This window comes from Diabrotica undecimpunctata, chromosome 5 (assembly GCF_040954645.1).
Source record: "Diabrotica undecimpunctata isolate CICGRU chromosome 5, icDiaUnde3, whole genome shotgun sequence".
Lineage (NCBI taxonomy): Eukaryota > Metazoa > Arthropoda > Insecta > Coleoptera > Chrysomelidae > Diabrotica > Diabrotica undecimpunctata.
The window spans coordinates 120,973,374-120,988,650 of record NC_092807.1 but is presented as its reverse complement, the minus strand read 5'-3'; the positions used below and the strand labels follow the sequence as shown (position 1 = coordinate 120,988,650).

At 30.9% G+C, this 15,277-nt stretch overlaps 3 protein-coding genes across 5 annotated transcripts in view; 2 read left to right on the top strand and 1 right to left on the bottom strand.

Moving 5' to 3' along the window:
• Positions 1 to 712, bottom strand: part of crok (crooked) — a 75,946-nt gene extending 75,234 nt beyond the window's left edge. For both annotated transcript variants that reach the window (XM_072532612.1, XM_072532611.1), the window contains exons 1-2: positions 509 to 712; positions 97 to 258 (exon numbers count right to left, since the gene is read on the bottom strand). In XM_072532612.1, the coding sequence (XP_072388713.1) occupies positions 97 to 258; positions 509 to 575 (229 nt within the window). In that variant the 5' untranslated portion in view covers positions 576 to 712. The remainder of the gene's footprint in view (positions 1 to 96; positions 259 to 508) is intronic.
• Positions 713 to 2,186: 1,474 nt separating this feature from the next.
• On the top strand, positions 2,187 to 14,587 carry Nse1 (SMC5-SMC6 complex component Non-SMC element 1). 2 transcript variants are annotated; one of them, XM_072532610.1, is made up of 5 exons: positions 2,187 to 2,384; positions 4,597 to 5,054; positions 6,225 to 6,456; positions 9,768 to 9,922; positions 14,456 to 14,587. In XM_072532610.1, exons 1-4 carry the CDS (start codon positions 2,282 to 2,284, stop codon positions 9,890 to 9,892), a joined length of 918 nt encoding a protein of 305 aa, XP_072388711.1. In that variant the 5' UTR covers positions 2,187 to 2,281; the 3' UTR covers positions 9,893 to 9,922; positions 14,456 to 14,587. The 2 variants fall into 2 exon arrangements, with proteins under 2 accessions (XP_072388711.1, XP_072388709.1); XM_072532608.1 differs by having other exon boundaries at positions 9,768 to 14,587.
• Positions 10,475 to 14,587, top strand: LOC140441722 (uncharacterized). Its single transcript, XM_072532607.1, has 2 exons — positions 10,475 to 10,622; positions 12,242 to 14,587. Exons 1-2 carry the CDS (start codon positions 10,475 to 10,477, stop codon positions 13,450 to 13,452), a joined length of 1,359 nt encoding a protein of 452 aa, XP_072388708.1. The 3' UTR covers positions 13,453 to 14,587.
• Positions 14,588 to 15,277: the final 690 nt, after the last annotated feature.

Genomic DNA, 15,277 nt, shown 5'->3' with positions numbered 1-15,277 from the left:
TTTTTAATAATAAAGGAGAAGTGAGTTATAGCCCGTTCCTGTACAATATACCACTGCAAACTTCGAAGTAGTTTAAAGAATAACATTAACATTTACCTTTCTGTCTGATTTTTCTGCACATTGTTGGTCTTACACCTTTTAAATAATCCAATTCTTTCAAAGTGGCACAATCAGTAATTGCAAATGTTGTGTTATCGAAAGGATCTGAACATTTTGGATCGGCATCAGATCTACAGTCCCAACATTTTATAGAAAAACCTGCAACATATAGTGACTAATCAGCTATTAGTAATATTTAATATTATTAAATTATAATGGGTGTAACTAACCTTAAAATCAGAACTTAATAATAAGACTAAAATGTGTACAGTTATTTCAAAACATTTATAATAAAAGATGAAAGCAATATACACATTAAAATAATATAATAAAATAGTTGGTTTAATATAACATTGATGATGTACTATGGGCGAGGTTCCAGAATTATTTAATATTTTAGATAACTTACCTGACTTTATTAAGACTGATACTATCACAACTGTTGTTATGAAAATAAACTTTAAATTAAGCTCCATATTAAAAATATTAGTGTATTTTATTTTCGAATATACCCAGTATTTTTAAACTAATTGGTCACTTTACAAAAAACATAAACAAAAACTTTTAAACTGCATAATGTGCTGTGACATAGAGCGCTTTAATTTGTAAAGTTCGCCACATAGCCACGCAATCTTCAAGGTAACGTAAGTTGCCTACTTAAAGCATGAAAAATATTGAAAAATTTGAACAGATAGTCTATAATTTTTGAAGTGAAGCTTCTATATTATATATATATATATATATATATATATATATATATATATATATATATATATATATATATATATATATATATATATATATATATATATATATATATATATATATATATATATATATATATATATATAATTGGCTATTTTTTCTATTTATTTGATTGTTATATTTATTTGATTAGCTTGTTAACTTTAACTCTAAATATCTCTGACTTATGTATTATGGACATGATCCACTATGGTTCTGAACGCCTCATATGTTCTTCACTATACCTATCCGAGGCAACATTTCAGGATTGTGTAATCATCGAGTTCGATGGCTGTTATACGTGGTTATCAGTGGTTATGGTTATGACTGACTGAGTACTGAGCATGATACAATGTTGTATCATGATGAAAGAATCTTTTCATTGTATCATGAGTACTGTATTCATTGTATACTCATTGTATCATGAGTACTATCTTTTCATTGTATCATGAGTACTGAGTTACTGAGCGAGAAAGCCAGAAACGTCTTTATCTTTGTATATTAAACAACATATGCTTTGTTAATACGCCAACAGGTGGTGTTATGAGCAAACAATAATTATTCATTGAAATATTTGAATATAATTTGTTTAAAACATAACTAATAACTAAATAATAAAATTACTTTATTTAATTTAAAAAATATTATTTAAATTTTAAAAATATAGAAAACAGCATAAAGCTTCGCGCTGTAATACCAAAGAAATTACTATTTAAATGGGAATAAGCCACAATTAAAGGTTAAAGTACGTTTATTGGCGTTTCAATTTCCACTTCGGAAATCGTTTTCAAAATGCCACAAGAAAATAGCTTCAGAACAATAGTAATACCAAAGAATATAGACGTTTTATATTCTTTGGTAATATGGGGAAGAAAATGAATAATCCAATATTCAAACCGACAATCGGTTTTGATCAGCTCCGAAAACCTCGCGAATTCAAGATTTTTTTCCAAAACACTACAAAAAATGTCCTCTTATGTACCCTTTGAAATAAACATTAATTAGTCATCAAGGTTCTGAATGAAGATTCTGAGCCAAAGCAAATCGAAAAAACTCGCTAATTTCGTGAGATGAGGGGTGATAATAACCCTTTTAAAATATTTTATTTTAAGCTGAATTATTTAATCGCAATGTTCTTCCTTCACTAGGCAACATTTCAGGATTGTGTAATGCTCGGCCGTGGTACTGAGCGGGAAACGTCTTTACCTTTGTTGTGTTTGTTTTATATTTTAAATTGGAGGAGAGCGAATTATTCCGCGACGAAGAGCTGGCTAAATACTAGAGTAGGGGAGGCAATTAACGAATTAACTAGAGAAGAAGAAGAATTGTTATAATTTGACATTTGACATGTAAACTAGACAAAAATATGTACAATGTACAAAAGTTATGTTGTAAATAAATAAAGGATTGTAAAATCAATGAGTATAGTTGCTAAAATATGGAATTAACAAATAATCATCGGTATTTTATCCAATACATGTTAAAAAATGGCGTAACAACGATAAACAATGCACAAAAATATTGTGACTATATCAGTGAAGGTAAATAAATACTCAACTCATGCCTAAAATTCATTACTTATATTCCACAGGACACATTAAACTGAACACCTTAAATCTGGAATTATATTTAATATTAACACAAATTTAATATATATATATATATACCCGGTATTTTAGGCGTCACGCCCTTCCGGTAGGGATCTATGGAGGAGTATCACCGAGCCGCAAGCCCTTATCTCTTGCCGTACTGCTCCACCATAGGCCGATCAGACACCAGCATATTCTAGTCAAAGCCGCAGATTCATCTAGAATTTTAAACTGCTGCGTTAGACTTTTTGTTTTTCTGTACACCAAGCTGGGGACCGAACCCATCCACATCCACTGAACCACTCGCAGTGAAGCGAATGAGAAGCCGGCCGCCCAGCCCGCTTGGCTATCTGACCGACTGACACAACTTTAATGATAGTACTTATATTTGGCTATTGTAAATAAGAAATTTTCTATAATTTAGAATCTTACTTTACTACTAAAATCTAGATTTTGAACCATATTGCTTTTAATTAAATCGATTTCTATTCATCATGTATTAAGGTTGCTAGAATATTTATGTGTCGCAGAATTTTCCATCTGTAAATTTTTTTCCTTTCTTACATTTCCGGATTGTTGTGGTCTATTGACAATTCTAATGAGTTTTGAGGAAACTTCATGTATTACACATAATTCTAAAGCTCCGGAAAGGGTTTTTGTGTGCCCTGATATTAACTATGGACACATTTTATCAGCAATTAAACTAATCTCTTTTGATATTCACTTGGTGAGTTAAATTTGTAGTGAAGAAATATTTCCTATTGTTTGGGGAGATCCTGTCGAACCAAACTTGAAACAATGTTATCATTAATAGATGGGCTTATTTTGTCTTCTGCTGTAAGTATATACTTATTATTCGATTATTTCCTTAACATTGAGTGCAAAGCACAAACGAATTGTGGTTTCTGTGGACATACATTTTAATATGCTAAAGAGGATTGGTAATGGTTAAAACAGAAGGCCTGTCTGCTGAACAAGTTTATAATATAGACGAGACAATTCTAAACATTAAAATGTTACCAGAAAGACTTTTCTGGGCGTACATGAAAACTCTGCCTCTAGCTTTAAAAAAAAACACAAATACTTAATGTATTACAGTAGCTGTTAGTTAGAATGAATCAGGAACTCATAAAATTCCCCTTTTTGTTAATGGCAAGTCTGCTAGACCATGTGCATTCAACAACTTGATTTGTCCTCCATTCCAGTCTATTACAAGTCACAAAAATCAGCATGGATGAATTCAAATTTGTTTCAAGATATAATAGAAACAAAAGTAATACTTAAAAATGAGAGCCTTAATATCAGTTGCTGGGAAAACAAAAGACAAAGTACCAAATAACAAAGTAAGAGATCTCTGTAAAACAGAAGATATTGTATGAAGAGAAAATCAGAGATAATGAAAGTTTAACCAGTATATTACATGATTGGATAGCGGGAGACTAGCCTGAACAAGAGATTTAAGACCAATGGGTTTACTAGATTGTCGATATATTTTTCGAATTTCCATTTTCAATTATCATTTAACTGTAAAGTCAGAATAACAACTGAAGAACCACAAAGCCTTATTATCATTATGTAGTCGCAGAGAACAACATAAAATCACTGACATACATACACCGTATTATTTTAAGTTGCAATTAGTAATTAGATATATGCATTTCAAGCGGTCCGTTTATTTGCTTTTAAATCTTTAATAGCCGGCAAAGTGCATGATTTAACTAAGCAATATTTTCTACTGATTTCTATGATTCATGGTATATGATATTCTTACCGAAAAACAAATAAACTGTCGTTACTATAATTAAAATAAGATAAAATAAAATTATCTTTTGTAAATACTATTTATTTAATTAAAATCATTTTCCCTACTTTTCATCTCTTGTTTCGAATGGGCTCTTTTGGTCAATTACGTTAAAAAACATTAATTTAATTCATGTCTGTGAAAACAAAAATACAAATTATACAACCCTGAATCGTGCTTGTGTTCATCGTGGCATCGCTGCGCTTCTATCGTCCATAAGAAATACATGGCCCTATCTCCGCAATGTTATTTTCTTAATGTGGAACGCTCTATAGGTAGGAATCATCTGACCCTGTAGTATTGCCACCTTGTGATACTTTTTATAGCAGTCAAGGAGGCCTAATAAACTATTATTCATTTTAGGTGAAATTGAGAGCCTGGCCCAATTAAAAACTTTAGTAACAGAAATTAATAGAGAAATATCAAAACAATGCTACAAATTAGTATTTAATACTTGTGAAGTTACCAATGAACCTTATTTAATATGGCTTAATACAAAAAATGATGATATATCAAAATTACAGATAAGTTATTCTTCTTTGGAACTGGAATATTTTCATGTGATTGTTCAAGAGATTTTACGGTCAGAAGAACATAGGATAACTTTCATTGTATGCTTAAATTTAACTTCTACACTTACAGCATCTTACAGTCGAGAAAATGGAGAAAGGGTTTTAAGAAAATGGATTAAAAATGGATATTTTATCAATAAAAATCCTTATGTGTATCTTGGGCCTAGACTTATATTAGAATTTACATCATATTTAAAAACCCACTTACCTGATTCAATATGTAATTTATGTTCTGAACTGGTATTCTGGGTAAGTACAAAACTATTATACTATACAGTTCCAGCCAAAATAGTCAAAAATATTATTTTAGTTAACAATATCAGATCCAAGTAATCTGCGTTTCATATTAAATTTGCAAAATTAAAGTATATTTTTGTTGATAAATCAGTCATATTAAAATAATGTAAGTGGGTGAAATAGACCACTCTGATCAAGTAGGCTTATATGACATCGAAATATGAATATGACGTCAAAATATAGAAAGAAAAAAATGCAGCAGTTTTTAATGCTCATATAGTTTTCGGTAAAACTAATCACAAAACATTTCATATATCACATTTTTAGTGAAATTGGTTAAGCAGTTTAATGGCAGAAGACAGGAAGAGGTTTTTAGCTGCTCTAAGCAGAACATCAGGAGGGGGGTTAATCCAATTTGTGGTCAGCTTATAGTAGCGAACTATCTGAAATTAAATTGAAGGTGAATGATTTTAATAAGGCGGATTGCTTGTAATTTATTTTTTTAAATGGTTCAATTTAAACCACTATGCAACTTTTAATTGACTAACTTAGTTTTATTATATACGGGGTAGGTTGTTACATTGAAAACATGCCCTTTTTAAAGGTGGGACAAATTTACCTTAACCGCATTGTATAATGAACTGATCGTTAGCCTTTTTACCTCATCAGCAATTTCAATTTTATCTATGCCATTCAATGAGCCACTTACTAGGATAAAAGAAATAATAGTTATTATTACTGTTCAGATACACATAAGTCTAGAAAACAACCATTTTTTTGATATACAAAATTATACTTTTAGGCAGTTGTAAGACTGTTTCAACTACTGACAGCTTATTGCCTTATTTAGAAATCTGAGATCTTATAATTTTATGAGGAGAATCTCGGGAGATTTTAGGAACTCTCATGTAGATGTCGCTAATATGAAATGACCTGATACTTTTCGCAATTCCTCTTCTGATAACTTACTTCTGTGACAACTAGCCCGGTCATTCCTATACTTTTTTGTATAAAAAGCAAAGATATAGTAGATCAGCACCCATATTTAAATTGTATGTGACGTCACAAGAAGAATATTATGGTCTAATCATAATTATTAGCTTATGTTAAAATATGAAAAAACCTACCTTAGTAATTTACATTTTCATAAAATAAACATAAGTAATTCTCCTGTATTTTTAGGGAAAATCATGTGAATCATGCTATAAAACATTCCATATACATTGTTTAAAAAAATATTTAGAAAATCAACAAAATTGTCCATGTTGCCTTACTGAATGGATGTCTTCACTAGAAGACCAGAGTAATGCTGAAGACACTAATGAAATAGAACAGAGTAATGCTGAAGACACTAATGAAATAGAACATGCAGATAACAGTCAAACAACTGAATCTGACGTTTCTAATAGCATGGGTATGTAAAGTGTAGTTTTGTATATTTATATTTTATAATTTCTTGTACAATTTTATTTATCTGTTTTGCCATTGTATACTAATATGCAACGACACTCAAAATAAAAGAATGGAATTTTAATTACCACATACAACGGCCTCTCGCGATGGGAACCAATTTTTAATTACTAATAAGGAGACGAAATTAAGTACCCCATATAAACAAAACGTGGGATGATGACGAAATTAATTAAATGACGTACCGGTTATATTATAAGACGCAATTATTTCCAATGCATTTTTTAAAGAATATTTGGTTAGGTTAGGTTAGGTTGCATTATTTCACAAATCCCTTTTACATTTTTGTCGTAATTTAATAATCATCAGTATATACATGAAACTATCAACAATTTGCCTATTTTGCTAATTAAAAACACATGTGTGTAACATCACACAGAATTTTACTTCACGTGTCTTCAAATAATCTACAAAATATATATTTATGTGTATATAATATACAGGGTGTCCAGAAATTCTCCTGACAAACTAAAACCGGAGATTCCTCAAATAATTTTAAGACGATTTAACCCAATTCACCTAGTCCGAAAATGCTTCCTAAGGGAGCTAGAGCCCTTTGAAGATGGCGCCTTGTAATTAGTTTTTTAAATACCTCCAGAACGCTTCTGTTTAGAAAAATGAAAACTGGTACGATTATTTATCCTTCAGAGTTGAATCGATTTCATCAATTGTGAATTTCTAGTACTGATCATAGAGTTTTGAGTAGGTCAACGGTTATTTTAACGCATAACTTTTTTGTCGTTACCTTTTAAGCATTCGTGATACTAGATTATTAAATTTTCAGTTATTCTAGTACTAAAAGATACTCTTACTCGAAGTCGAAAGGATAAACCGTTTTCTAGAAAAATCGATTTGAAATTTTTTTGTTTTTTCGTCATGAAAGTTTAATTGTCAAATTGTGGTCAATTCGTGAAGTTTATCTTTTAGTTTTTTACTTTTTCTTCTTCTTAGTCGTTGACCTGATGCAGGTATCGTGATATCATGAAGCTATTAGCTAAATTTCCCAATGTTCCTCCACGTTTTTCTATCTTCTGCCATTCTAGCACATTCTGACAATGGAGCGCCAATGGTAGCATCAATATGGTCCGTGTATCGTGTGGGAGATCTACCTCTATTTCTTTTGCCTTCTACTTTTCCCTGGATGGTAAGTTTTTCAAGACCATTTCTTCGAAGCACATGTCCAAATAGTTTTTTACTTAGTTGCATTCAAATATAATAATTTCAATTCAACAAAAATGGTTTTTACTAATGAGAAATACGCTGATATGCTTTAGTTTATGGCGAAATGAGGTGTAACGCTCGAGCAGCACAAACGTGATCTCACTTACTAAACATTGACAGCTCTTCATCAACGATTAAGACAAACAGGTTCAGTGGTCCCAAAAAATAATGAAAGAGGAGACGTGTTGATGTAACAGTAGCACATGAAGATGTTATTTTAATGGAAGTTGAGAAAAATCCAGAAATTAGCGGTTGAAGACTATCTGCCATGTATCCCAGAATTTTAAAATCTTCCTTAGGAAATATCTTACACAACAAAAATTTATATCGTTTTCATTTTACAAAGGTACAAGCACTGCTACAAAGATATTTTCCTGCTTGTGAAGAATTAGCTAGATGGTTACAAAATCAGAAAAATCAAAATAAGAATTTTTTTCAGATACATTTTGTTTTGTGACAAAGCTACATTCACAAAAAATGGAATTTTTAATGTACATAATGCACAATATTGTTGGTACGTTGGTGACAATCTCCTACGTTGTTCAAGAAATTAAGCATCAGCATATGTTTAGCATAAATGTCTGGATAAGAGTAGTTAGCGATTCGTAGTTTTACCTGATTCGTTAGGTGATGTGTCTTTAAATATTCGCCAAACCTTATGGTTTTTACATGACAGCTGTCCGGCGTACATTATCAGGAATGTACGAGACTTTCTTGATAATAACTACGAAGACCACTGGATTGTACGTGGCGGTAAAGTTGCTTGGCCAGCAAGGTTAACGGATTTTAATCCTTGCGATTATTGTGTTTAGGATACATAAAATCATTTGTTTATTCCATTCCGATACAAAATCGTGCACAACTCTAGCTAAGGATACAATATGCTTGCAACGAATTTAGAAATAGCTTTGGAATTTTTGCAAGAATTCGGTGTTATGTAAGCAAAAAGGGCACATTTTTGCATAGAAGCTAATGGTCATCAATATCGAGCATCTTTTGTAACTATCTACTTTTGATACTTGTTCTTTTGTGTTAGTTTCGTTCCATCGTAATAAATAGTTGTTTTTAAATCCCTTTAACGTTCCGTGCGGATGCCATACATGTGTGCCACATGCTGCTTTCACCAATGTGCGGACGGCGCACATGTATGCCATTGATTATACACATTTTTAAGATGTGTTTTTTTTTTGTCAATAGTGTACCGAATGATTTAAATTTACTATCAGGTTGTTGGATAAGATATTTTTCACTTATAACTACATTGGTTCGCGAATATATAAACAACTGAAATATCATACAAACAAATAAAAATAATGGTTGTCCTGGGTAATATTTTAAGAAATATATTTTGAATTATATGATATTTTAGTATATAATTATCGAAGAGATATAAACGCTAAATAATATATGCCAAACGAGAGTCCACTTATGATTAGAAAAGGTTGAAACCACTAATGATCTTTGAGTAGACAAATGGTCTCGACCTAAAATCGAAAAATTTTGGCAAAATAGAACTATTACACATCTTGCTCGAAAGTGATAGGGAGATAGATGAGTTAAACTGAGCGATGTGTCTAACAAACCGAAACGAAATTTTAAATATAAGTGAATATAAGTAATAAGTAAAATAAAATAAATTGAATTAAATCGAACCGAATGGAATTGAATTGAATTAAATTAAAAAGCATCGCTCCGCGTGTAGACGATAAGAAAGCTATGCTTCCTCTCCTCAGCCACTCAATGAGTGCCACATTCCGTTTTTTATTACTAGTTCTGGTATTTTGTCTCTGAAAAAAAAAATACCTACTCTTGAAATATTTCTAGTCCGTCTTTGATGTATAGGGTTAAATCAATTCGATTTTTTTTATCAAAAAAGTCTAATTAATTTAATTAATTTTTATATGGAGGAAAAAATAAGTAACTCTAGCATTTATGAATAGTACTACCTGTATTTCTTGACTACTGATATATGTATGCAGTATAGAGGAAAAGTATAGTCCTTTATTATCTAATACGTTTTTAAAACCTTTTTAGATATTGATGACATTTCACCTACACAAACAAGAACTCGGAACAGGAGCGGAAGAAAAAATATTTCGATAACATCTAATGAAGATATTAACGAACCCGGTCCAAGTACTAGAAAGCGACACAGATAAAATACTAATAAAAGAAATAAAATACACATACAGTCTGTCCCAAACCCTTCTTTCAGTGCGTCACTAATTTTGACGTCATATAGGATTTTAAGAATGTCAAGAATTATTGCATGAAATTTTAGTTAAATCTAACAGTTGAAGGATCGTAATCGGCTAAATGTGAAAAGGTTATTTTTTGAAAATGTGGAGTAAAAATTTTAAGAATTTAATTTTTTTTTTAATTTACATATTAGAGGTCCCGTCCTGTATAAAAAATTTTATTGTTCATTATATTGGAACGGCAGTTTGTCATAATTCCTATTCTATACATTCCAAGGAAAGTGCTTAATTAGCTAAGATTTATTTATGTATTTATTATTATTTATTACAAACACTATGGCTAAAATGTATAGTATTTAAACTACTGTCATCGCCAGTTAACTTGGCGGTGCGCACAAACCCAAAATTGCTTAGTGGCTTAGGTGGTGGTCTTTAGTATCCTCCCAGTTATCAGGTGCGTAACACTTAAGTGATTTGCAGCTATTATTTTTCAGACTTCTTATTATTTCGGATAGTTAAGTGTATTTGTGACAATTTCTAACGATGGCGTTGAAAAATAGTAGAAAGATTAATTCTGTTATCAGTGGACAATCTCGGGAGATTATATTTAATGTGTTTAATTATTTCAAAAATATTAAACTCGAAGCAGAGACCCTAAAAACTGTGAAAGAAAATACAGCTAAAGCAACAGGTAAGTTTGTACTTACAATAAATTAATTTTAATTAGACGACTTCTAAATAATAACAAAACCGCACTACGGTGGTCTATTTGGACCAAAAATAACTCTATATTTTTATTTCATTTTAATTATATATTATTTTTAAAACACAATAGTTCTATTTCTATTTATAAGGCATTTTCTTCCCACTGGTGGAAATATTTTGTTTGTTTATGTCTACCTTGTATTAAATTAAAATAGATCAAAAATAGGTGAATATTTGACATACATAATAATGTTGACAGCTTACCACACTTACAAAAAATTTAAATTATTCGTTATTTTACAAAAAATGATCCAGAGTTCAGCACAATTCTATTACACATAAAATACAGAAAAATTAATCACGTGGATAGTTTCTTAGGTTTTTTGCTGATTACACACCTCACAGCAAGCTACAATATGATACATGTATATTTGCAAAATTTCGGGTTTCCCTTTTCGTACAGTATTTTCAATGCCCTCTTTTACCTATGAAAAAAAACCTATGACAAACAAACAAACCTATGATTTGTTGACAAACCTATGGCTTGTTTTTAAACCAGGAGGAGTAATTCAAATTTACCTTTAATTTTTTTTACCTTTAATAATTTTATAATGCTATAATATTTATGGATTACCGTCGAAGGCCGTCATGATCAACCCAAAAAGAAGATATAATATATTTGCAGAATTTTCTAGCGACTTTCTTGGCTGTGAAACTTTTTAGTTTACTCCTCCTGGTTTAAAAACAAAACATAGTGGAGGATTTGGTTGATTTTGTGTCGGCATTCCAGATTATTGCATAACAGTTTGTCGAATATACGAGAGCAAATATTATCCTCCACGGGTGTAATTTCCTCAACAAAATAATTGTTTGCCTACGTTTGGAAGAGTATGTCATAATCCCACAGGTATTTCCCTCACTATAGTCGAAGTTGTTATTTCACGTAGATTTTACTAAAAGACATTCGAGACATTATAATATTTACTTATTTAGTGTAAAAACATAGTGTAAAGTGTAAATAATAATTTTGAAATAATACCAAGAGTTAATGGATTTTGGGAACAGCTTTGACCTTGAAAATGCCACAAAGAATATAACTAAATATCTCTTTTCTTACTCAGACTCTTTAAAGTCTTTTACAATATTTTAGAATCGAAGATATGTAATTATATTATTAATGTATTGGATTTTGACAAGAGCTATGCATTACGCCTATTTAGTACACAAGTTTATGTGAAATGTTCAAGGTCATAGCTGTTCCCGAAATCCATTACCTCGACCTGTATAATTTGTTTACGATTAAAAAGACATTAATAGATTACGTCAAATTCAAAAAAATATTACTTGCTAATGACATAAGTATTTGTATAATACAGTTAAATAGCAAAACAGGTCAAATATTTCTCAGTATTTAAAATTTGGTATTTAAAACCCATTAAATTCATGACTTTCTCGTAATGACTGATTATGAAAGCGGGCGTTAAATTAGTTAGGACTAGTGTAATATATTGTGTACTGTCTTTCGATATGGCAGTAAATATAGACATTTTTATACACCTACATCCTAGATAAAATAAATCACTATAGTTACTAATTCTTTTACAGGCATTTCCATCAGAACAATCGAAAGAATAACAAGCGAGGCAAAATGTTCTTTGAAAAATACCGGCAGAGTCCATTTTTCCAGTCCAGGCAAAAAACGAGTCAGTAGATCAATCATAGATTTGCCGGAATACCAAATAAGCGACATTCGCAGAATAATTTACGATTTTTATAAAACAGAAAAATGTCGGGTTACGGTAAAAAAATTAAAACAAAAAATTCACAACGATTTGGATATCACAATTTCACAAACATCTTTAAGGCGACTTCTACGCAAAATGCAATTTCGTTGGAGGAAAACCGAAAACAACCGAAAAGTGCTTGTAGAAAAAAGTGCAATAAGAGCTTTGAGAATAAAATATCTGAGGCAAATCAAATATTTTCGGAGTCAAAATAGGCCAATCGTGTATGTTGACGAGACCTACTTACACAGCGGTCATACTTCTTCAAAGAACTGGACTGACGAATCAACCAAGGGGTTATTTTCAAATATTTCCAAAGGTCAACGACTAATAATAGTGCATGCCGGTGGGGATATGGGATTCATAAAAAATGGGTTATTAATCTTTAAATCAGGTTCAAAATCAGGGGATTACCACTCTGAAATGAATTCAGACAACTATGGAAAGTGGTTACAAGAACATTTATTACCTAATTTACCTGCTAACTCGGTATTAGTTTTTGATAACGCACCTTATCACAGCATTCAGTTGGAGCGGGCGCCTACATCAAACTCAAACAAAAATCAAATGATAGAATGGTTAATGCAGAAAAATATTTCATTTACACCTAGTGCTTTAAAACCTGAACTGTATGAAATAATTAAATATCATAAACCTCATCATGTAAAATACAAATTCGACGAAATTCTACGTGCGCATGGCCATATTCCTTTACGTTTACCTCCTTACCATCCTGACCTAAACCCTATCGAACTAATATGGGCGACAGTCAAAAATAATATAAGGCAGAAAAACGTTACATTTAAGCTAACTGACGTACAAAAACTCGCCGAGGAAGAATTCACTAATATTGATGCAAATGAGTGGAGAAAACGATGTTACCATGTCATTAAGAAGGAAGATGAGTATATGGACAGCGAGATAGTTGCTGATAACGCCACGCAAATAGCTCCAATTATTATAAATCTTGACAGTGACTCTTCCAGTACAGAGTTTTCTTCTTCCGAAGATGAAGATGAAGAAAATTATTAACAATCAATTAATTTTCAAATAGATACCACTTTTCAACACGGGTACTTGTTTTAGTGTTATAATAAAACCAAAATATTAAAATTAAATAATTACTGTGTTGCATTTATTTATACAATATCCTCCATTTAATTTGAAACCCAATATCAAAGTAGATTTGTGAATTAAATTCAGTCAATATTTTATAATTTGTTTACTAAGTTAAATAAATATTATAAACTGTTGTATAAACAATGGCTTACTATTTAAATTGAATAAAACAAAATTACAATTTCATCTTTCTAATAATATATTAAAGCTTGCGAAAAATATTACTTTTTTAATTGTGTAATAATTATTTGACCTATACCGCTACGCTACTGAATATACTTATCAGAAATAGTAAACCAATAGGATGAATCATAGGGCGTAAACATAGTTTATTTCTCTGTGACGTTGTGCGTACTCTCTCGCCAAGTTAGCTGGCGATGATTGTACTAATATGAATATCTTTTAGAATAATTTAAAACTTACTTCATGAACGGCAGAAACTGGTAATAAAGTTGTCCCAGCCTCTTTTTCTAATTGAAAATAATTTAATAATTTTAATATTAGTCTTTATTCATTCTCGGTATATCTCGGCATATTTAAAATATTTTTATGACAATAAATACAAAATTAAATTTTCACTGTAAAATGTCTGAAAATACTATCCTGGAATGACAATTATCATTTTATCAGTTGACATTGTCAAAGTACTGTCACTATCGAGACCATCTGCGTCAAATTATATTTATGCGTATCATTGATTGGATATCTATTTAGCGTATTCTAAACTCCGACCAATTATATATCCGTAAGTAGAATTCGCTTTAATATGCAAATACCCGTGAACGATATATAATTTTCTAAGTTCTATGTATAATAATCACAGACTCACGTTTTTTTGTGTCACTTCTAGCTTAATGCGTTAGAGAGAATTCGATAAACTGTGACGCACTGAAAGAAGGGTTTGGGATGAACTATATTTTCTCAATGCTAGTAAATATTTCATCTAGTTGTTAATTTTTTTTATTTGATAATTTTACACATACATATTTTGTAATAAATTAAATAAACACGCCGTGTATAATAAATTAAATAAATAATGATAACGTTATTTTTGTTTTCTTAATTACTTTTTCCTCAAATTCTGATCCTTGATCACTTATAGATTTATAACCATTATTAAAGATGTTTTGACGTGACAACGTCTTAAATTAGGTTGTGGCTCGGAGTCACTCATGAAAAAGTGTAACGCCCGCTCACGTCTGTTACGATGAGTCACCGAACGAGAGAGAGGCCCGCCGGACCGGCGAATGCCTTGCGTCTCTCTCCCACTCAAACATGATCGGTCCGCTGGTGCGATGCTATTTCTCCTATCATCGTCCTATCCTCAACAAAATCACTCAAATAGAAATTAGTTAAGTTTAAGTTTACATGTACAATGTTTTAGTAAACAAAATATATTTCTATAGTTAAAATTTTTGCAATTCTTATTTTCATTCAATTCCTTGTTCCTATTGTGCAATTTAATAATATTCATATCAATAAATATTCTACCGAGAAAAAGACGTTGTCACGTAAAATCTTCGCCCGTAAAACCGACTTTACAGGCAACCGATTTTTTTTTTTATCTAAATTTCCTCCTGTTGATCATTTTCACTTTCTTTTTCATTATTATGTCCTACTTGTACCATTGCTTACTCACTGCCAGAATTCTTCGCACAAGCTTCAGATTTTTGCTTCAATATATGCCTTCTATAAATTGCAAGGCAAAACAGACGATGAAAAGACCAACATGGAGAAT

Bases quoted from the DNA above. Each gene is read 5' to 3' on its own strand.
- Nse1 (XM_072532610.1), top strand. From the start codon at position 2,282: ATGGAATTAACAAATAATCATCGGTATTTTATCCAATACATGTTAAAA. The intron at 2,385-4,596 runs GTAAATAAATAC...TATTCATTTTAG, and splicing joins TTGTGACTATATCAGTGAAG to GTGAAATTGAGAGCCTGGCC. The intron at 6,457-9,767 runs GTATGTAAAGTG...AAACCTTTTTAG, and splicing joins TGACGTTTCTAATAGCATGG to ATATTGATGACATTTCACCT.
- LOC140441722 (XM_072532607.1), top strand. From the start codon at position 10,475: ATGGCGTTGAAAAATAGTAGAAAGATTAATTCTGTTATCAGTGGACAA. The intron at 10,623-12,241 runs GTAAGTTTGTAC...ATTCTTTTACAG, and splicing joins AAATACAGCTAAAGCAACAG to GCATTTCCATCAGAACAATC.